General features: G+C 34.4%; 1 protein-coding gene across 1 annotated transcript in view; it reads right to left on the bottom strand.

Annotated features, from left to right (window-relative positions):
* LOC149198841 (protein DETOXIFICATION 54-like) overlaps window positions 1-24,722 on the bottom strand; it is a 38,050-nt gene extending 13,328 nt beyond the window's left edge. The window contains exons 1-2 of the mRNA XM_089400384.1: window positions 24,548-24,722; window positions 24,410-24,446 (exon numbers count right to left, since the gene is read on the bottom strand). Coding sequence (XP_089256510.1) covers window positions 24,410-24,446; window positions 24,548-24,722 — 212 coding nt within the window. The remainder of the gene's footprint in view (window positions 1-24,409; window positions 24,447-24,547) is intronic.
* Between the last annotated feature and the right edge of the window lie 299 nt (window positions 24,723-25,021).

The raw sequence follows: 25,021 nt of genomic DNA, 5'->3' as shown, positions 1-25,021 counted from the left end.
TAAGAAAGTAGGGTCAAATAGAATTAGTTAATATTTTATTTTTATATTGAATTTTTTATAAATATTTATGCATTAAAAGTAATGTTAAATAGAATTAGTTAGTATTTTATTTTTATATTGAATTTTTTTATAAATATTTATGCATTAAAAGTAAGGTTAAATAGAATTAGTTAATATTTTATTTTATAAATGTTTATGCATTAATCATATTTAATTAATTATAATTTAATTATCAATCTTTTTATTGTGAAATATTTAATTATTTAATATTTAATTTTATAATATTTAATTGAATTAAAAGTGAATTAAAAGTGGATTTTTTTTTCTAAGTTTAATATTAAATCCAAGGAGTTGAAGAATAATACCATTAGTATCACATATTATAATAATAGAGCAACCAATCCAATTAACTAATACCTTTAACTTAATTGCGATCACTGAAACCAGCAAGAAGTAGTCTGATCTAGGAGAGGAGGACAAGTTGTAGGGTCCAGATATAGTGGCCGCGTCAAATGAATCAATGTCACTCTAATAATAGATTTTATTCATGCATTTTATGTCACTCTAATAATAGATTTTATTCATGCATTTCAATTTTAAATTCTTAATAATCACACATATGAAAAGTATCAATAACGCTAATTAGACATTAAAATTAATCTATGCATCACATGACTCAATACTTAATAATGTCAATTAGACATTAAGATTACCTTAATGTCTAATTAGGGTTACTATTTTATGATGCGTAACGCTAATTAGACATCTTATCAGAACACCAAAACTAATTACCTTAATGTCTAATTAGAGTTACTATTTTATGATGCGTAACGCTAATGTCTCATGTTAAGCAAAAGACATCTTATCAGAACACCAAACTAAGAGATCAAAGGTTCAAGGTATAGTGGTAGTGCTAATTGGACATTAAAATTAATCTGTGCATCACATGACTCTATTACCTAATATATCAAGTGCCACTACTCAACCTAGACCTTCTTGGGAGATATAACTCAGCCTCTAGACAACCCATTATTCCGTACAGTTTAATTTTCCTAGTTTATAGGAAATGCAACCATTTATTGAAAAACAACTAATTTGCTTAATAGTAAGAAATATAAAATATATCAATAACACTACTAGACATTAAAATCAATTTATGCATCACATGGCTTACATGACATAGAAATGACCTAATATATCAAGTCTCGCAACTTAACCTAGACTTTCTGGGAGATCCAACTCATCCTCTAAACAACCTAGTGTAATATTATAATATTTAATATAAATGGAAAAAAATATGAATTTCTAATTTTTATATTAAATAATAAAATTTATAAACAATAATAAATATTTTAATTAAATAAAATTAAAAAAAAAATTAAAATCTAAATTTATTTATCTTAATTTTAAAATTATGATTTAAATTATAATCTTAAAATTTACTATTTATAAGTCTTTATTTTAATCTTTTCTAGACACTCACTTCGTTATCCCATGGCAAGTTTTCACTATGATTGTGGAGGGTGATATCTCAAAAGAAAAAAAAAAGAAAAAAAAGATTTCTAGAGCTTCTCTAGAAAAAGAATTGCCCCTTTCTAGCTACCTCTCGATGCTATGACCTTTACTTTCATCTTTTAGTGCACTGGAATTGTCCATTATAGGAGGAATGGAGACAATGTGATGATAAACAAAGATTAATAAATCCCACTAGGAGTGGAAACATGAAGGACTATCTAGCATTGAAAAGCACTCTGCAATAAATCAAATCCTATGCCTCCCGTCATTTCAAGTACTATTGATATTTCCACATAATGGTTTTAATTGATTTATGATTTTTCTACTCCACTTGGAATTTACTAGTACTATTAATATTTCCACATTGATTTATGAATTTTCTACTTCACTTAGAATTTACAAATTGCTAATATTATAACATAATATTCGCATAATCAATAGATATATCGCATAATGAATCACTGGAAAAAACAATAGAGATGAGAAAGAAAAAAATGAAAATGCTCGCTATTGATATGGCTATGCTATGCCGAGTAAGATATGATAAAATCAGCTCGTAATCACATGCCATGAACCAACTGTTATCCAAAGAGTTGAAGAAGAATACCATGAACCAACTGTACAAAGAGTTGAAGAAGAATATCATCAATATCACATATTATAATAATAGAACAGCCATCCCATGATCATGTTGAGACTGCATTTACTTGACATTTAACTGCAAAATCCAGTTAACTAATACCTTTCACTCAATTGCACTTGATCACCGACAACCCGCAGGTCCCCTCTTCTCTTCATCTGTGCCTTCCAATTTCCAAGTGTTTGATTTCTTATGTTTGGTATTATATATGAATTATTCATTCATATGAAAAGTACGAATAATTTCATCAAGTTTATTTGATACCTTACGTGGTTTAATCGACGTATTAAAATTTATTAAGTAATTCGGATAGTTATAAAAAAAATACTTCATTTTATGTATTTTAGTTCAGTGTATAATTTTCAAATTTATAAAAATATAATTTATATTTATATTTTATTATTATTATTATTATGTTTTTAAGAAATGCAATATGATTTATTATTATTATCTATATTATTATTTATATTTTTTTTATGTTTTTAAGAAAGTAATTAATTGAATGACAATTAATTAGTTATTATTTTTTACTTTATTTTTATAATATTTTTAATAATATAAAAAATAATACTCTAAATTATTGTGATATCTCTAGACAATGTAAATATTTGTTATTCTAGACAAACAAAATTATTTTAAGTTATAAAAGAATTTTTTTTTGAATTAATTTATGAAAAAGTAAAATAGCAGTTATCTATAAATATTATTTTACATGCTAAAGTAGTTAGGATTGACACTTACCTGTCCCTAACTAATTTCTTGAGGATTTATTCAAGAAAGATCAAGAGGATAGGGGTATTTGAGATCAAGGAGAATTGTAAGCAAGAAGGTAAATCTGTGTTGAAATGTCAGGCAGTTTTATGTGGCTACGTCTGGTTTGGACCAGAGAGCTGTGAGACCGTGAGTTCTCATATAAAAGGAAGAAGGTTCCTGTAGCTCGAGGGGAGACTAAGGATTTATCCAAAAAAGATCAAGAGGATAGGGGTATCTCAGATCAGGGAGAATTGTGAGCAAATAGGTAAATCTATGCTGAAATGACAGGCAGTTATAAGTGACTACGTCTAGTTTGGACCAGAGAGCTGTGAGACCGTGAGTTCTCATATAAAAGGAAGAAGGTTCATGTATTCAAGAAAAGTTTGGGGGGAGACTAACTGGCATAGTAGTCTCAAGGTTGGGAGGCAAAGAAACATGAAGCAAGGTCTAGTTGCAGACCGAAACTGGAAACATCTGGGAGGCAATGGTCCAGATAAATGAAAATTCCTCGTGTTAAATAGTTAGACATTTATTCTATAATTTGATATAAATCTATGCATGATAATTACTATTAGAAAATAGAAATGACCTGGTTAATCTGAGGTATTTGCATAAATATTCCATAAGTAGATATTTCATGCATCTAGATAAGAGATAGAATACTAAGTAAACCATAACTAGAAATTGACATAACTAGAAACTGACAGAGATTTGTTAAGGAATTATCTTAGCAATAAAACAAAATATTACCACAACTTAAATATTTATGCACTAACCAAAATGCCAAATATTTAATTAAAAGGCAAACCCCTAGTACTCAGGTATCAACCAAACCTTGAATACTAGGGACGAACACCTGAATTCAAATAGATAATAAAGAAAAATACTCATATCAAGTTCGAGAAAAAAAGTATTAGGAACAATGACCTATCAATATAAACTAAGTAAGCGACTCAGAGAGCTTCAATAGAAGAATAATTTATACAAGAATTTAAAATAATTACGACAGTAAACCCACGAGGATTCATCCTCTTTAATTCAAAACCCTAACCTCTGGAAAAGGGAATACAACAATACTAATGCTACTTCAAATACATAGGCTAATTAGAAAATTATAGCATCAGTTCGACAAGCAAAATAAAAGTTAAACATGACAAAACCCACGCACAGGGACTGTTGGAAGCATTACCATTTCCAGAATATAAACAAGGATAAACAAGTAAAAAGCAAATGAAGAATTGAAAAATATTCATAACAACATCAAGACTGTCCAAAATAACTTTGAGAAAGGAAGTTAACCGTGTCAGGCCAGGGTTTGAATTCACCCAACCCTTGGCATTATATACAATTACATATCGCCCTGCTTACAGGTCGGTGTTAACAAAAATAAATATAGTTGCTCAGAACACTGATAAAACAATAGATGGCCCCGTAAAACCTTTACAAATGTACCAAATGTATATTTCCTTCCAATGGCCAACAAATTTTAAGATAAAATTACTCATAAATGCAATCACAACAAACATTTCACAACTTCGAACTCCTTATAGAGCCGAAACCCCAACTGAGATAAACCGAACAGTAAATCATTAGGTAAGCACAAATACTCGTTAGCGGATGAGACTGTCATTACCACGTTCGGAGGGTTGAGCGAGGGTTTCCTCCAGCTTTTTTCCCAACACTTCATCACCGAAAAAACCCTCCACCCAAACTAGGAGGAGAACCGAAGGTTAAAGTTGGTACAACCATCACAACAACATAATAAAAGATTGAAAATGAACCATAGTAGATAAACTACTTAGAACAACACCTGGTTTAAAACGACTGTAGAACCTGCTCGCTGCAGAAGACTGAGCCATGAAACCCAAAACACTTGATAATAAAGCCGCAGAGTTTAGAAAACTTAAAGCGGCCACGGTGACCAATTTCGGAGCAACAACTTCCAGCAACAAGCAAGTGAACAGAAATACCTGAGCAAGAAGGAAAACTTCCACAGAGTACGCCGAAGCCATTACCAGAAGAGGGAAAAATGAAAGGGAAACCACACTACACCGGAGGCATAGAACCCTAAGGTTCTCCTCCATCATTCGATCCAAATGACAGCCGAAGACCGTTGATATGGAGTCAATCTCAAAGCCATCGATGGAGCGTTACAGTGTTAAAGACTCCAACAGGGTGCCACCTCCACCTAAGTTGAGTAACATCTAGTGAGTTAATGTGGAGTGAGAGGTCAAGTGGCAAAGAATTAATTGTAGCTCAGTAACCAGACAGTCATCAAGGACTGAGTTAAATACAAAGGATTATGTATAATAGATCGAAATTCGAGGATGACAAGTGGCATGTGGGCTCGACAGAAATATCTAAGTGTGTAACCTTAATACCTTAAGTCACGAGTTGTGTATATCATCATATGTATTGTTGTACATGATTTATGATAGAGGTCAAATTTTATATTAAGTCTGTTTATAATGAATGTTTGCCTCATATGGTAGTTAAATATTTATTTTTTATTATGTATAAAGTAACTTGTGGATGTGTGACATGTGGTATCAGAGCGCTTAGGTTGCAAAACTGAGACCTTTGGAATATAATTGAATAGCAACATTGGTGATGTGCACAAAGGAAGCCAGGAAGCAGTCAACATGAGGAGGACTAGAAATCCACCACACAGATCTGTAATGAGTATAGGGCGAGCATCATTTCAAGAAGGCAATCCTGAAGTATGGGTGCAGTTGGGTGATGAGCCGCGAAATACCAATACAACCATCATGGAAATTGTACAAGAATTGAAGGATGAGATGGCCCGGATACAGGTAGATAATGAAATACTGATGTAGAAGTAGAAAAATATTATGAAGAGTCTATCAAATAGGCAGAATCATGGGCCACTAATTCCTAGCCTAGAGCACGAAAATATGACTGGAGAGCTAGAATTTCGAACCGAGAATGTGGAAACAGAAGGTGGTGAAGAGAATCATGAAGAAGAATTAGATAATGTGTCAGGGCACAAGACACAAAAAAGACAAAAAATGGAACTTCAAGGTGAGTTTGGAAAAATAAAGCCTCCCTCTTTGATGGTGAACAGGAAGAGGCAGCGGAAGTCTGGCTCATCAATATGAACAAGTATTTTCAACTATATGAATATGACCATAATCTAAAGGCTTGCCTGACCATCTTCCAGCTACAAGGAAAGCCACCATGTGGTGGGAGGAAGAAAAAACAGTGCGCGTAGTAGATGAACAAAGCATAACCTGGGAAAAATTCCAAAGGTATTTTAAAGAAAAATATCTAACTGAAATATTTTATGATGAAAGGGCAAAAGAGTTTCACGATCTCCGACTAGGCCAATTATCCATGGATGAGTTCATAACAAAATTCCCATCATTACTTCGGTATGTCCCTTACATACGCGAAGAAAAGGCAAAAGTGTAGCGGTTTATTAGCAGTCTCTTGTTGTTCATGAAAGAACGACTGGAGTTTAATAACCCAAAGACCAGGGACGAAGTTATACAAAAAGCGCAGATACGCTACCAGCAAAACAAACAAAAGGGAGATGTGGGGAAGAGATGGGTCGACAAAAAGGGAATCAAATTTACTTCTAGCCACAAGGGAAATAAGGGCACAGTCAACAAAGGATTTTTTAGAGGCCAAAATAAACAGAATATGAATAGGAATCATCCCAGATTTAATTTACTAGGTGAATCTAAGGTGAATGAACAATCAGGAAAAACGGAAGTAGAAGTAACCAATAGACCACCTGTACAGTGTTGGGGATGCGGAGGCCCACATTAGGTCAAAAAATACCCGCACCACAAAGGCATTGATCAGATTTAACAGATTCAAGAAGCATCTACTATTGGAGAAGTGGCAAGAAGCATCCCTAAAATTAATGTAGCCCTTGAAGACCACTAGGCAGAATTTCAACCAACCATGGTTGAATTCGAAGGTAAGGTTTTTGACTGAACCATATCCATTTTAATTGATCCTGGAGCTACTTTGAGTTACATTAGCCCCAAGATAGAGGAACAATGTTGTTTGCAGGTTGTTAAGTTTACAAATCCTTGGTTATTACAACTAACCACAGGAGCAAAAAGAAGGGTGTTGGCCAAAGTTAGTAATTGTCCCCTAACATTAGCTGGTCAGTCTATCATGGCAGATCTGAATGTGCTACCCCTGGTGTTATCACTCTAAAATTTCCCTAGGATTGTCATGAAAGAAATAATAGAGATAACCACAAACCTACCGTTGAGATCAGGATCTAGCTTTCCTAATGCTAAGAAAGGGCTCTCTCTTTATGATTTAACTTTGTTGAGTTAATTGATTTTAGGCTAGTTATTTAAGCTTGATTAGGTTTTGATTTGATTTGGTGGGGGAATCACTAATTCAGATGGATAGATAAGTGTCTTTTTACCATTGGGCCATGAAGTCCATATGTCAAGAAAACATGACTGAATCAAGTTCTAAAGATAATGTTCACATGGCAAGGTAGCTTAGTAAATTCAGATCTTTTAGGTTGGATGATGAAGTTATTTTTCAATTGGGGTCAAGGAGCAGTTAAGGATTCCTCAAACTGGATAATGAGGGAAATGAAAGAGGTCAATCGAAATTAGGGAGAAGTGAAGAATTCCCTACTCTGGATGTTAGAAGAAAACATAAAAATGAATAATTGTTCAGGATGGAGTGTACTTAAACAAATTCTATAGTAACATTCCAATTATTTCATTCAATTTGGAAAACATGTATGTATGTGAAATACTTAAGAAAATAAGAACTTGACAAATGAAAGATACTTCACTGAAGTGGCCCAACACATGAATCCTGTAATGCAATGCCTTTATTACTCAGTCCAGTCTACTGACTTGAAAATGTTTACAATAAACCCTTAGGTTTTCAAATCAATATAACTATAGAAATGTTCAGTAATCCATACCTAATACTTCAAAAGTAGAAGTATTTATACAAAATTTACAAACGGTTTACAATAACAGACAGGACATTTGTAGACTATAGATGAACTAAAAAGCTCTAACTGCTGCAAATTAATAGTTCTAGTGGAATGTGTTGTGCAAATGTTGTTGCTGTGGAAGTGGGAGCAAGTAGGATGTGGACCCAAATTTGCTGTGCTCTAAGGTGAACTAGCAGATGTAGATGTATCTCTCTTTTTCTTAGTAATTCACTCAAGTGCTTGTTGATCCTATGATTCCCCTGCTGTTTTATCATCCATTAGCATCACAAAATATTTTGGAAAATATAAATAATATATATATTTGAATAATATTTCCAAAATATTTTAAATTAAATTTATAATTAAATTTCTACAAAACCATGTGTTGTTTCCAATGTGGTTTTGTTTTCTCTTTCCATGAATTCACAAAACCATGTGTAGTTTTGTTCCTATTACTTCTTCCTCATTTTATCTGTATGTAAATTCCTTTTACCCTGGTAGAATACCTGGATGGTTTTCCAAAACCATGTGTTGATTTCTCACTTTACTCTTTTACTTTTACCTGCAACATGATTTTACACCTGTAAATTGATTTCACCATGCCTATAAATTGATTTCACCATGAGTGTAAATTAATTTCACCTTAATCTGTAAATTGATTTCACCTTAATCTATAAATTGATTTCACCTTAATATTCTATTGTGAAATGTATTTACATGAATGCCATCTTCCCTCTCCTGTACATTAATTTCATGTGAAATTTCCCCTTTTATTTTCTCTAATAAATTCATGGCATCCATGAATTTTATTTCATGTGTCGCTGGAAAACCATTTCCTGTAGCTATGTAATTTTACCTCAAGTATGGTTTCACTCGTAGCTCTGAAATATTACCGCATTCTCATATCTTTGTCTTTCACTTAAACTTAATCCACCATATATTCTGTAACATTTATAAGATTCAAAACCAAAACAGCTAATGGTTTATCCTACTGCTTTAAAGTGGTAGGTGGTATTTTTTAGAGGATGCGATATAATGTGGGGCTGCCACATAGCGAAAAGGTGGGCGGGAAAACAACTAATCTCGCGTGCTTTTGGGATGTTAAGTGTTGGATGAGCTGAGCGCAATATGGAATTTTAACCGTTCATTTATTTTTATGAATCTTGAGGCAAATAAAAATGAAGGGGGTTTAATTCTTAGTGTGGGGTGGGCCATTGGTTGAAGAGGTAGTATAGGGTTGCGAGTAGAAATTAATATAAAGTCCAAAACTTTATATTAATAAGGTTTGGTGAAGTAAGGGGTAAAAAGAGGGATTATATATATATATATATATATATATATATATATATATTTTTTTTTTTTTTTTTTTTTTTTTTCTTTTTTACTTTATGGGATTTATCTTTGTTTTAACCATTACTGCCTCTATGTAAATGACTTCTTCTTGCTTTGTGATAATTGTTTTTTCCTTCTGAATAAAACCTTTGAATACATTTCCTTGTGAATCTTGGAGTAAACAAGTTTTGGAACTAGTATCAAAACTGTTTGTCCAAGCTCCCATTCTGCTAATCACCTACAAAATAAAACAATCATTAATAAAACATAGGTCTGCGGGGAAGGAAATTAATGGCTTTATTGAACTGAGATGTCTGTGGACAAAGTCCGGACTATGGATGGCTCAATTCTTTTTGGACAAAGTCCGGACTATGGATGGCTCAATTCTTTTTGGACAAGGCTTTTCATTTATTCATTTTAAACATAGGTAAGGTAGTGGTGGAATTTCATATTGTAAAAACTTTGTGATTTTTCACATTGTGCAGGCGCGGTTAGAATTTTTACCGCACAACAATGGATGATAGGGCTTCTGGGGATACACAATGAAGCAGTCGGAGGAGGCTTTCGGGTAGGAGGAGACAGTTGGAGGTCAGTCTTCTAAGGGGGCTGTTGTGGAACAGGAGGTGGTTTCGGCTAGGAAGAGAAGTTGAAGGAAGAGCGATATGGTGGATTATCGCATGGATCAAAAGTGGTAAACGATTTTTTGCTGAGGGATGTGATATGATGTCGGAGTGCCGCATGGCGAAAAAGGGGCTAATAAAACCACCCATATTGCGTGCTTTTTAAGTGTTAAACATCGGGCAGTGGAGAATGCGATATGGATTGTTGATTGTCAAATCTGAGCTGGGAGATCGGACGGTGGATGGAATTCGGGCTCTTCGACAGGTAGTAGGTTTAAAAGAAGTGGTGTCAAGTAAATAAAACGGTGGAGTTAATTAAAGTGGGACCCGACATATTTCAGTCATTTAAAACTATGAAAAAAGTGGGTTTTTGCATGTTTCTAATAAAAAGGTAATTAGTAAAGGGGAATACACTTTTCTAAAGGAAAATGTATTTTTAACTAGAGAAAAAGGTTTTAGTAAGGGAAAATGACGGAAGTAATGGGAAAAGCTTAAAATTAATGGGAAGGGATAATTTTACAAGGGAAAATGAGTTTGGAAGGAAGTTAGTGATATGAAATGAGCCACTCCATGCTTTGTGATAACTGCTTCAGCCTACCCATCATTTACCCTAACAATTTTTCTTCATTTATTGGGTGCATTTGAGCTTGCTGACCCTCTCATTTTTCTTTGATAAGAAATCTATCTAATTCTAATCTTATAACGTCAAATGGCCCAAATTAAACTGATGAACACATTTATTCTCTACCTAACTAATGATCTGCTAATATTGGATGGTTTAGTCAGATCTTTATTCACTGTCTATCAACATGAAATTTAAAGCTAGAATGAATCAAGATTAAACTGTTTGATCATCATGGATTGTGGCATTTTGACAAGCTGCACACAATCTTATTTGCAAAAAGTAAACTAAGAGTAATGGCATTTGAATGTGCACACTTTCATGATTTTTTTTTATCTCTTTTTGGTGGGGTTCATATTTAATATTCTTTTTTGTTCTTTGTTTCTTTTTGTCCTTTGATTTTTCTTTTAGGACATACGCTCTTTTCATTTTTTAAATACGGGAAAACATTTGCAGAAAGAAAAGGTATGTACAATATTATAAGATATACATGGTCAATTCAAAATTATGAACCCTATTATTATAGGAACCTAACAGTGGCTCCACTTGAGGATGACATATCCTTGTGAGATGTCAAGAACACCGTCGACTAGTGGCCTGATCCATTGGGCTGATCCCAAGCTTGTACATGCTTCGTTATATACTCTTTGTGATGAAATCTTGAACTGAAATCACAACCATTTCTGCAAACTGAAATCTGATTTGAAATCTAATTAGTTGGCCAATTGCTGGTTAGGTAAAATGAAACAGCTGATGCAACCATTCAAGCATTATATACTTTGATGTATTTTGTTGCATGTGCTTGTTTGTAATCAAAACTAAGATTTTAAAACCCAATATAACCTTGTCAACAAATGAGAAGATAAGGAAATACTTGATTTCCTATGTTGACTCTAGAAACTGTACAAAAGGATCTTCCAAGGTATATACACTAAGTTTCAACTTATTTAAGCAACTGTACATCTGTTTTGGATGGTCTCCATGCCATGAAATTGAAATGTCATTTTCATCTTTATCACCCTGCAGATTTTCAGATAAACTTTGGGATGATATTTCTACTAATTGAAATTTTTGACTGATGAAACCTTTATCATCTTGATCTTGAATCTCATAGTTAGTTAATGGAGAAAAATTTTGATTGCATTCATTATCCAACACATCAGCTATTGGATCATAAAAGACTTAGAAGGATTGCTGCAACTTATTGCTCATAGGTTTGAATGGAACTTCACAGATTTCTACAAGCTACTCATCCTTTTCTTTAGAGATTTTATACCACATTTCCTTTAAAAATTGAAATGATTCAAAACATAGTGGTATAGAACTTTCCTGTGTCATTTGATCAGGTGTTTCAATGAAATTTGATAACTGTAATTGTGAAACTGAAGAATCCTGATTAAGATTTTCATTGTCTTCTTTGTTGTCAATATCAATACCTAAAGACTGTTGATTTTTTATTGCTGTAAAGTTTTCTGTAATGAACTGAAATGAAGCAAAACAAAGAGGCAAAGAAGCTTCACTTATTTCCAATTTTTCCACACTTCCTTCCTCATTCTCATATTTGATATGTATAGGCTCATCACTATATTTAATTGCTGAAACTGAATTTCCTCATCTCCAAACTAGTTTCTGATCGCTCTGTAAAGCTAGCTTGAGTTCGAAGAACATAATTATCATCATACTGATCATACTTAGGAAAATCATTAATAGAAGGAATGTCATCAAACATACACATTAAATCAGTAGATTCCTCCACATATTGATTTGTAAATCCATTTTTTGATCTATGGTAGTTGGAATTAGCAAGAATTTGTTCATGGCCATCAACCTCTTCTTTTTGTGAAATATATGTGTCACGGTGATTTTGAACAAAAAATTTATCTTTCATGGTGATCTTCTGTATCCTTTGCTCTATTTTTCTTACCAAAATGTTGAATTTTATCCTCTGCAATGTTGTTCTTCTCTGCTTTTGCTTTCAAATTTTCTCTTCTAATTTGCAGATTAACTTCTACATCTACTGCAATGTTCTGCATCTGTTCAAGAGTTGTTAGGTTTCTTTCCCTTAGCTGAAATTCTATTTCTGGATCAAATGCTTTTGGATAATGCAAGATAGCTGAGTGAGGAGGAGGCCTTATATTTGATTGCATTGAATAATAGATTTGATTAAATCCGTCAGAAAATTGTTGTATTGTTTCATTTGGCTATCTTTTCAACTAATTATATTCTTCTATAATCACAAAAAGATTGACTTTGATTATCCATCTATCAAGGAAAATTTTGACAAACTGTTGGAAATTTGAGATGCTTGTAATAGGTAGATTCTTGAACCAACTCTTTACTCTACTTTGCAAAGAAAGAGCAAAAAATTTGATTCTATCATCATCTTCATCAATCTCAAATAGGTCCAAATAATTCTCAAAGCCTTGAATATGTTTTTGGGCAGTGATACCATTATATCCATAAAAATCGGGGAGATATTTGTAATAGTTATTAGGGAAATCATGGAGTATAGGAGGTAACATGAGGGGCTTATATCTATCAGGAACTTTACAAGGTACAGGAATATGTACAGGGATTGTAAGATTAGTCCTGATTGTTTGAGGCTTCTCAATCAGAAAATGATCAGCATAAGATTCAGAAGAAAGCTGCTCAAATGGATAAGGAGAATATATATTTACAATCTTCAAAGGAAAATAATAAAAAATTAATCTAAGATCTTCTCTAAAATACAATATACATTGAAAAACCTTCTTGATGAGAAAGAACATAATGTCTTGGATTGTAATCCAAGTTAAAAGCCTGATCTTTCCATATTGTTCTTTCAGGTCATTCCTCTAGTGGAGTCTTGATTGTGAAATTGATTTGGAGTTGGAGTCACTGGGTGGATGGTTTTATACCTTTGTGTGTCTGATCACTGTCCACCATCATAGATCTGATATGATCTTTGTATAATCTTTCTGAAGGAAATGTTACCCAGTATGGTCGCCACTATGTTATCTCTCTAAAATTTCCTAGGATTGTAATGAAAGAAATAATAGAGGTAACCACAAACCTACTTTTGAGATCAGGATCTAGCCTTCCTAATGCTCAGAGAGGGCTCTCTCTTTATGATTTAACTTTGTTGAGTTAATTGATTTTAGGCTAGTTATTTAAGCTTGATTGGGTTTTGATTTGATTTGGTAGTGGAATCACCGATTCAGATGGATAGATAAGTATCTTTTTACCATTGGGCCACAGAGTCCAAATGTCAAGAAAACAGGATTAGGTCAAGTTCTAAAGATAGTGTTCAAAGGGCAAGGTAGCTAAGTAAATTTAGATCTTTTAGGTTGGATGGTGAAGTGGTTTTTCAATCGGGGTCAAGGAGAAATTAAGGATTCCTCAAACCGGATAATGACAGAAATGAAAGAGGTCAATCGAAACAAGGGAGAAATGAAGAATTCCCTACTTTGGATATCAGAAGAAAACATAAAAATGAATAATTGTTCAAGATAGAGTGTACTTAAACAAATTCTGTAGTAACATTCCAGTTATTTCATTCAATTTGGAAACATGTATGTATGTGAAATACTTAAGAAAATAACAATTTGGCAAATGAAAGATACTTCACTGAAGTGGCCCAACACATGAATCCTGTAATGCAATGCCTTTATTACTCAGTCCAGTCTGCTGACTTGAAAATGTTTACAATAAACCCTTAGGTTTTCAGATCAATATTACTATAGAAATGTTCAGTAATCCACACCTAATACTTCAAAACAAGAATTATTTATACAAAATTTACAAACTGTTTACAATAAATGTTGTCTCTAACAGATAGGACATTTTTAGACTATAGATGAACTAAAAATCTCTAAGTGCTGCAGATTAATAGTTCTGGTGGAATTTTCTGTGCAAATGTTGTTGTTGTGGAAGTGGGAGCAAGTAGGATGTGGACCCAAATTTGTGGTTGTGCTGGCAAATGAACTAGCAGATGCAGACGTGTCTCTGTTTTTCTTAGTAATTCACTCAATTGGTTGTTGATCCTCTGACTTGATAATCTGAGACTTCCCTTACTGATGGATGATCCTGTGACTGCCGTGTTGTTTTATCATTCATTAGCGTCACAAAATATTTTGGAAAATATATAATAATATATATATTTGAATAATATTTCCAAAATATTTTAAATGAAATTCATAATTAAATTTCGACAAAACCATGTGCTGTTTCTAATCTGTGGTTTTGTTTTATCTTTCCATGAATTCACAAAACCATGTGTAGTTTTGTTTCTATTACTCCTTCATCTCTAAATTCATTTTATCTGTATGTAAATTCCTTTTACCCTTGTATAATACATGGATGGTTTTTCAAAACCATGTGTTGATTTGTATGGTTGGAAGAGTATTCTCATTTTACTCTTTTACTTTTACCTGCAACATGATTTTACACCTGTAAATTGATTTCACCATGCTTGTAAATTGATTTCACCATGCCTGTAAATTAATTTCACCTTAATCTATAAATTGATTTCACCTTAATCTGTAAATTGATTTCACCTTAATCTTCTATTGTGAAATGCATTTCTCTCCTATACATTAAATTCATGTGAAATTTTCCCTTTTATTTTCTCTGATAAGTTCATGTAATCCGTGAATTTTATTTCATTTGTCACTGCAAAACCATTTTACCTTTGAATCTCATTCCACAACCTTAGTCTCATATTTCCTATAGCTATGTAATTTTACCTCAAGTATGGTTTCACCCTTAGCTCTGAAATATTATCGCATTCACATATCTCTATATTTCACTTGAACTTAATCCACTCTATATTCCCGTAACATTTATAAGATTCAAAACCAAAACAGCTAATGGTTTATTGCACTACTTTAAAGTGGTAGGTGGTATTTTTTTAGAGGACCCGATATAATGTGGGGCTGCCATGTAGCAAAAAGGTGGGCGGGGAAACAACTAATCTCGTGCGATTTTGGGATGTTAAGTGTTGGATGAGCTGAGTGTGCGCTATGGAATTTTAACCGTTCATTTATTTTTACGAATCTTGAAGCAAATAAAAATAAAGGGCGTTTAATTCTTAGTGCGGGGTGGGCCATTGGTTGACTTTGCAGGGGGAAGAAGTAGTATAGACTCGTATATATATATATATATATATATATGTTTTTTTTTTTTTCTGTTTTAAGAATTACTACCTCTGTGTAAATTATTTCTTCTTGCTTTGTGATAATTGTCTTTTCCTTCTCAATAAAGCCTTTGAATACATTTCCTTGCGAATCTTGGAGTAAACAAGTTTTGGAACTTGTATCAAAATTGTTTGTCCAAGCTCCTGTTCTGCTAATCACCTGCAAAATAAAACAATCATTAATAAATCATAGGTATGTGGGGAAAGCAATTAATGGCTTTATTGAACTGAGATGTCTATGGACGAAGTTGAAGGAAGAGCAGTATGGTGGATTATCACATGGATCAAAAGTGGTAAATGGTTTTTGGTTGACGGATGCGATATGATGTGGGAGTGCCGCGTGGCGAAAAAGGGGGCTAATAAAACTGCCCATATCGCGTGCTTTTTAAGTGTTAAACATCAGGCAGTGGAGAATGCGATATGGATCGTTGGTCATCAGATCTGAGCAGGGAGATCGGACGGTGGATGGAATTCAGGCTCTTCGATAGGTAGTAGGTTTAAAAGAAGTGGAGTCGGGTAAATAAAATGGCGGAGTTAATTAAAGTGGGACCTGGCATATTTCAGTCATTTAAAACTATGTAAAAAGTGGGTTTTTGCATGTTTCTAATGACAAGGTAATTAGTAGAGCATAATACACTTTTCTAAAGGAAAATGTATTTTTAACTAGAGAAAAGGGTTTTAGTAAGGGAAAATGAGTGAAGTAATGGGAAAGGCTTAAAATTAATGGGAAGGGATAATTTTACAACGGAAAATGAGTTTGGAAGGGCATTAGTGATATGAACTGTGCCAATTGATGCTCTCCATGCTTTGTGAAAACTACTTCTGCCTACCCATCATTTACCATAACATTTTTTCTTCATTTATTAGGTGCATTTGAGCTTGCTGACCATCTTATTTTTCTTTGATAAGCAAACTATCTAATTCTAATCTTATAACGTCCAATGGCCTGGATTAAACTGATGAGCACATTTATTCTCTACCTAACTAATGATCTGCTAAGGTTAGATGGTTTAGTCATATTTTTATTCACTATCTATCAGCATGAAATTTAAAGCATGAATGAATCAAGATTAAACTATTTGATCATCATGGATTGTGGCATCTTGACAAATTGTACACAATCTTATTTGCAAAGAGTAAACTAAGAGTTGTGGCATTTGAATGTGCACACTTTCATGATCTTTTTTTATCTCTTTTTGGTGGGGTTCATATTTAATATTCTTTTTTTATCTTTGTTTCCTTTTGTCATTTTATTTTCTTTTAGAACATACCCTCTTTTCATTTTTTAAATATGGGAAAACATTTGCAGAAAGCAAAGGTATGTACAATATTATAAAATATACATGGTCAATTCAAAATTATGAACCCTATTATTATAGGAACCTAGCACCTGAGATCATACGACATCCTTATAGGTATGGACTGGTTAGAAAAACATTGGTCCCTCATTAACTATAAAACTAAAACCATCAATTACTTGAATGAGAGAGGAGAGAGACAAGAAATCCAAGGTTTTCAAAAACCTCTGCAATTAAGACCTGTAAAAACCTCCCAATTAGCAAAATGCATTATAAAAGGCTGTCAGGTTTATGAAATACATGTAGGGTATGCTGATTCTAAGGATAAAATTGTTTCTTTAGAGAATATACCAGTGGTACAAAATTTTCTAGATGTATTTCCTGAGGAAATTCCAGGACTACCCCAAAAAGGGATATAGATTTCACCATTGAGTTGATTCCAGGAGTTGCCCCAGTCTCCCGAGCCCCTTACCGTATGAGTATACCGGAGCTAACATAACTAAAAGTGCAACTATAAGTGCTACTTGATAAAAAGTATATCCGTCCTAGTGTGTCCCCTTGGGGAGCTCTGGTGCCCTTTGTTAAGAAGAAGTACAAAACCTTGCGAATGTGCATGAATTACCGTGAGTAAAATAAGTTTACCATTAAGAACAAATACCGCTTCCCCCGTATACATGAATTATTTGATCAGGTGAAGGGTGCAACCGTATTCTTAAATATTGATCTTCACTTGGGTTATCACCAGATTAGAATAAAAGAGGAAGATATAACAAAGACTACGTTCAAGACTCGTTATGGGCATTATGAGTTCGTAGTGCTACCTTTTAGACTGAATAATGCTCGAACGACCTTCTTGTGCCTTATGAACAATATATTTCATCAGTTTTTGGACAAGTTTGTGTTAATATTTATTGATGATATACTAATATACTCTCGGAGCATAGAAGAACATAAGGAACACCTCCGTATTATTTTGTAAGTCATAAGAGAACACCAGTTGTATGCTAAATACAGTAAGTGTGATTTCTTTAAAGAAAAATCCAATACTTGGGACATATCATCACCAAAGATGGAACCGCAGTAGACCTAGAGAAAATAAGGACTATCATGGAGTGGCCGGTACCAAAGGATGTAGCTGACATAAAATCGTTAATGGGTCTAGTCGGATATTATAGACAATTCATGGAAGGGTTTTGTAGGGTGGCATATCCTATTATCTCTTTGCAAAAAAAAGGAAAATCCTTTAGGTGGACCCCTGATTTTCAAAGAAGTTTTGATAGGCTCAAACATTTACTCACCACCGCACCCATCTTGAGCATTGCGCATCCCAATAAAGAATATGTGGTTTGTACGAATGCTAGCAAAGAAGGCGTAGGTGGTTGTTGAAGCCCCGAAAATCGGGTCTACAACAAGGGGGATACCCACCTGGTCTAGACCTTGGTTAGCAGCTCCTTTTCTGTTTGGTGTAGTGGGTCTGACTGGGGATATGGGACCAGTTTCCCAATTTATGTGTGTGTGTGTTGAGAATTGATATTTCCTTTCTAATAACTTCTAAGTAAAATGCTTTTATTCTAAATCTAATTTAACGATATGCAATTGTATTCTAATAAACAAAAATATCTAATTCTAAAACTACCCCGGGATTTGATCTTTCAATTATGCGATCTAAAATAGTTCCTACAACAAGTGGTAACAAAGATCATTCAATCGCTATAAGAAAAGAATTCAATAAAGATGAGCTGTTTCGTATAAAAAGTTAGCCGAACAGTTTGAAAAACATATCGCATAATAAGTTACTCATATATTAAGCATAAATAAATAACTATCATCGTACAAAAGTGCCAAATGATAACTCAAGAATTTAAGCATTTATACATAAATAACCGAACATGGATATCACCATAACACATAAGCAGAATTTGTTAAGAGATAAAAGTACCATTTATAACGAGTTCTACTCATGAGCTCCAACAATAATGATCTATCTCTTCTTAATCCAACATCTACTAAGAGTACAAAAGTGCAACATCAGTAGTAGATATTAAACGCAAATATCAATAAATCCTGTTCTATTCATTCATCAAAACCTCCTCAGAGGGTGCAAAAGTGCATGTTCTGAGGACAAGTTTTTGATAAATTTCAGGACCCTTCTCTAAATGCATGAGAAGGGTTTAAATACTACTAACTAAATCTAAAAATAATGTATTACAAAAATGTAGGATACGGTTTAAATGATCGTCCTCATTTTAGGAAAAAATAAAGAAAAACTAAAACTAAAACTAAATCTAAAACTAAAACTGATAACTAACTATCTATGTATTTGTTCCTTGTAGTCACAAGCGTTCAACTTTTTCTTGAGGAGAGTTGGCTGGCCGAGTTCCGACTTTAGCTGTCTTGCGAAAACGGAATCGGTAAGAGCTGGCGCCATTTTCTCGGCATAATTAATGATACATTTGAGAGTCATGCACTAGTTGTGTGGTTTTACCAAGTACATCCAGTAAGAATCCCAATTCAACTTGGTTAACCTTTTGATGGAATCTGCTTTTTCTTGAGCCTTCTGTCTCTAGCTTGTCTATAGATGTTGTACATTTGGTAGGTATTTACATACCATTTGAGGATATCGCTGATAAATACCACTGGTTTTTGAGTTCAAGTTTTGCCTTTCGCCTTTAGCACTTTTTCCTACAAATTTCCGGGCGTACAAGCGACTGAGCGAATAGAGGCTTTCCTTCTCGAGGGGTTTTGCTTGGCGATGTGATTAGTGCTAGGCGCTAAGGCACTAATCGCACATTGGAAACTGCCTCTGTTCCTTGATCCGGGCTTTCTGGTGCCATTTTTCGCCTCTTGCGCGTTTTTTGTTAGAGGATATAAACCTTAAATTTTGTGGAAAGAACGACTTCGTAAGTTCTTGACCCTGAGTCTTAAATTGTCTATTTGTGATATCACCACTATCCAGTACCCATTTGACCATGTCCGTGTATGGAAGAATTTTGGGCCTTGCCGCTATCCGGTGCAAGAACGAACATGCTAGTTCTGTAATAGATGCCTCAGATGACCCGTGTGAGCCAGCAGTAGTTGTAACCTCCATTACCCTGGGATTTTCTTCCTCGAGTAGACTGTACATGCCTTCCCAAGTAGTAATACCGACATCTTTGTTACAGGTGGTGTCTGTGTATAAGGGCGTCATCTCTTTATCTTCAGAACTCAGAGCTCTACACTTCTTTCCCATAATATTCTGAACAATGGTATGTACACTTCTCTGTTCTTCGCTCCTGCAGTTTACAAATGAGGCAAGAGTAATGATAAGAAAAAGGTGATGGGAAAGATTTAAATGCCGAAAACATATAAAATATATCAGTCTACGTGAAATGGCTCCTTGATCAGATCAAAACCATATTTCATTAATTATTGCCAACTAACTCATTAATTAACATTAATGCGCATGACTGGGCATCAGTTTATGGAAAAAGCTTTTTCGAATAACGAGTCCTGTAGATCTGCAATAAGGCGATTTTGCGATTTGCTTCGCAATATCGCAGATCGCAATATCACTAATTCGTTGCGTGCGGTAATCATCCGTTACAATGTGTTTTCTGCGAAGTGCGATTTGCGAGATGCGCCATCGCATTTCGGCGGTTTGAGGCATTTCAGCTTAAGTGATTCTTTTAGGCATGCGATGTGATGAGGGTCTTTTGATGCGTGATTTCGCATCGCAATTTTGCAATCTTAGGATTCCGCTTGTAGGAAGACATCCATTACCTTTTTGCGATGCGACGCTTATCATAAAACTTAAGTCTTTTTAAGATTTTCAGGTATTCTCCTAGGTTTTATGATAGTAAGATTTATTCAAAAAGGAAATAAAAGTCTTAATTTATTTTTTGAATTTTATGGATAAGGGTCCCCACTTATTTAGTATTAGAAATAAAACTAAATAAGAAGGGGGGTTGTTGCTGGCCACAACAGTGGCATATTAATGCAAGAAGGAAAAGTTGTTGCCTATGAGTCAAGGAAGCTTAAAGAGTATGAGAAAAATTATTCGGCCTACGACTTATTGCTAATAGCAGCCATCTATGCTTTAAAGATGTGGCAGCACTACTTGATGGGTAAGAAATTTATGTTAATGACTGATCATTATAGCCTAAAAAACTACTTCAGACAACCCACTTGGAATGCTAGGCGATCTCATTGGGTTGGCTTCTTAAGCGAATTTGATTTCGAAATCAAATATTTGAAGGGAAAAGAGAATCGGGTTGTGGATGCCTTAAGTCAAAAGGTAAATTATTTGTATGAGATTTCTTTTAGTAAATCACGAACTACTTTTTATGAGAAGATCCGAGAAACAACCATGCAAGATTTAGAATATAAACATTTATGGCAGCAAGCTAAAATGTTCAACAACCATGAACAACAATTGGGTTATGAGGTAAATTATGATGATTTGCTGATTTATAAAAAAAGGATTTATGTGCCTAAGCAGAAAAATATAAAAAATCTAATTTTAGATGAATATCACAAGATTCCTTATGCAGGCCACCCTAGATACCAGAAAATGATTACTGCCCTTAGAAAGAAATTTTTCTAGCCTGGTATGAAGAAGGAGGTAGCAGAATATTTAGACTGTTGTTTGGAATGCCAACAAGTAAAGGTAGAGTACCACCACCCAGCGGGATTGCTCCACCCAATGCCTATTCCTGAATGGAAATGGGAAACCATATCCATCGATTTCATTACTAGACTACCCAAGTCTAAAAGGAAAAATGACTCAATAATGGTGGTAGTGGACAAATTGAGCAAATCTGCTCATTTCATACCAATACAGTCAACTTATAGAGTAGTACAAATTGCTAACATTTTTATGCAAAATATTTTTAAGTTGCATGGAGTACCCAAAACGATCATTTCCTACTGTGATGTGAAATTTACATCAACGTTCTGGAAAGCTCTATTTGAAGGATTGGGCATGCAACTACACTTTAGCACTGCTTATCATCCTCAAACGGATGGGTAGATAGAGTGAGTAAACCAAGTAGTAGAAGACATGTTGTTGACTTATGTAATGCAACAGCCATCGAAATGGGAGGACTGCCTACACTTGGTAGAGTTTGCTTATAACAATGGATATCGTACATCTTTACAGATGAGTCCCTTTGAAGTGCTATATGGGCGTAAGTGTAGGACACCCTTAAGTTGGAGTGGTCCAGAGGACAAATTGAGACTAGGGCCAGATATGTTCGAGGAAATGGAAGATATCGTTAAAAATGTACGAGCCAATTTGAAAGTCGCTTAGGACCGGCAAAAGAGCTTTATTGATAGGAAAAGAAGTTTCCGAGAATTCCAAGCGGGGGATCATGTTTAGGTTTGGGTACGAGCCAAGAAAAAAACCTTGCAATGGACCGGATGTGTTAAACTAACACCCCGATTCTGTGGTCCTTTCCAAATTTTTTCTCAAATCAAACCAGTGGCTTACCAGCGTTCATTACCCAACCATATTCGTGTGCACAATGTTTTTCATGTTTCTCTACTTAAGAAATACATTTATGATGCTATCCACATAATTAATTGGAAAGACATTCAGGTTGAACCGGAAGGTGAGTTCTTGGTCGAACTCCTGGTTATACTCGATCGGAGAGAAGTAACGTTGCAGAAACGAGTTATCACCCAGGTTAAAATGAAATGACAGCACTATGGGCTGGAGGAGGCTACTTGGGAAGATGAGCAAGTTATGAAGAAGACCTTTCCAGATTTATTCTCAGAAGGAAAACATCAGTACGATGTTACATATTAGGGGGGGGGGTAGATGTGATATCCCCAGACAATGTAAATATTTAAATTACTGCAAACAAACAAAACTGTTTATTATTTTAAGTTATAAAAGAACACTTTCTTGAATTATTTTATGAAAAAGTAAAATAGCAGTTACCTGTAAATATTATTTTACATGCTAAAGTAGTTACGATTAACAGTTACCTATCCATAACTAAGTTCTCGAGGATTTATTCAATAAATATCAAGAGGATAGGGGTATTTGATATCAGGGAGAATTGTGAGCAAGAAGGTAAATCTGTGTTGAAATGTCAGGCAGTTTTATGTGGCTATGTCTGGTTTGGACCAGATATATGTGAGACTGTGAGTTCTCGTATAAAAGGAAGAAGGTTCCTATATTCAGGAACAACTCAGGGTGGAGACTAACTGACATAGTAGTCTCAAGGTTGGGAGGCAAATAAATGAGAGCAAGGTCTAGTTGCAGACCGAAATTGGAAACATCTGGGAGACAGTAGTCCAGATAAGTGAAAATTCCTTGTGTTAAGTAGTTAGACATTTATTCTATAATTTGATATAAATCTATGCATGATAATTACTATCAGAAAATAGAAATGGACTGGTTAATCTGAGGTATTTTCATAAATAGTCCATAAGTAGATATTTCATGCATCTAGACAAGAGATAGAATACTCAGTACTCAGTAAAAGGGTATAGCCAAATTCAGTAAAACATAACTAGAAACTGACAGAGATTTGTTAAGAAATTATCATGGCAATAAAACAAAATATTTAACACAGCGTAAATATTTATGCACTAACTAGAATGCAAAATCTTTAATTAAAAGGAAAACCCCGAGTACTTGGGTATCAACCAAACCCTAAATACGAGGGAAAGAATGAACACCTGAATTCAAATAGATAATAAAGAAAAGTGTTCATATTAAGTTCAAGAAAATAAAGTATTAGGAGCACTAACCTATCAATATAAACTGAGTAAGCGACTCAGAGAGCTTCAGTAGAACAATAATTTATACAAGAATTTAAAAGAATTACGATAATAAACCCACAAGGATTCATCCTCTGTAATTCAAAACCCTAACCTCTGGAAACAGGGCATACAACATTATGAATGCTACTTCGAATACACAGGCTAAGTAGAAAATTATAACATCAGTTCTACAAGCAGAATAAACTTTAAACATGACAAAACCCACGCAGAGAGACAACTAGAAGCATTATCATTTCCAGAATATAAACAAGGATAAACAAGTAAAAAGCAAATGAAGAACTGAAAATTATTCATAACAGCATCAATATTGTCCAAACTAACTTTGAGAAAGGAAGTTAATCGAGTCAGGCCAGGGTTTGAATTCACCCAACCCTCGACATTAAATACAATTACATATCACCCTACTTACAAGTCAGCGTTAACAAAATTAAATATATTTGCTAAGAAAAACTGATAAAAAAATAGATGGCCACGCAAAACCTTTACAAATGTACCAAATGTATATGGCCTTCCAATGGCCGACAATTTTAAGATAAAATTATTGATAAATGCAATCACAACAAACATTTCACAACTTCGAACTCCTTATAGAGCCGAAACCCCAACCGAGATAAACCGAACAATAAATCGTTAGGCAAGCATAAATACTCAGTAGCGGATGAGACTATCATTATCGCATTCGGAGGGCCAAGCGAGGGTTTCCTCCAGCTTTTCGCCCAACGCTTCATGACTGCAAAAACCCTCCAGCCCAACTGGCAAGAGAGATGAAGGTTAAAGCTGGTACAACCATAACAACAGAAGAATAAAAGATTGAAAATAAACAATAGTAGATAAACTACTCAGAACAATACCTAGTTTAAAACGACTGTAGAACCTACTTGTTGCAGAAGATTGAGCCATGAAACCCAAAACACCTGATAAGAAAGCTGCAGCGCTTAGAAAACGTAAAGCGGCCACGATGAGCAATTTCGGAGCAACGACTTCCAGCAACGAGCGAGTGAACGAAAATACCTGAGCAGGAAGGAAAACTTCCATAGCGTATGTTGAAGCCATTACTAGAAGAGGGAAAAATTAAAGGGAAACCACGCTACACCAAGGCATAGAACCCCAAGGTTCTCCTCCACCGTCCGATCCAAATGACAATCAGAGACCATCAATATCGAGTCAATCTCGAAGCCAACGATGGAGCAGTACAACATTAAAGACCCCAGCAGGGTGCCTCCTCCACCTAGGCCGAGCAACAACCAGTGAGTTAATGTGGAGTGAAAGGTCTAGTGGTGAAGAATTAATTGCAGCTCAGTAACCAGACAATCATCAAGGACTGAGTTAAATACAGAGGATTATGTATAATA

Source organism: Pinus tabuliformis, chromosome 2_1, assembly GCF_031772625.1.
Source record: "Pinus tabuliformis cultivar Carrire ecotype Pingquan chromosome 2_1, CPIR1, whole genome shotgun sequence".
NCBI classification, from domain to species: Eukaryota; Viridiplantae; Streptophyta; class Pinopsida; order Pinales; family Pinaceae; genus Pinus; species Pinus tabuliformis.
The sequence above is the reverse complement of the archived record's forward strand: the minus strand, read 5'-3'. Positions and strand labels throughout refer to the sequence as shown.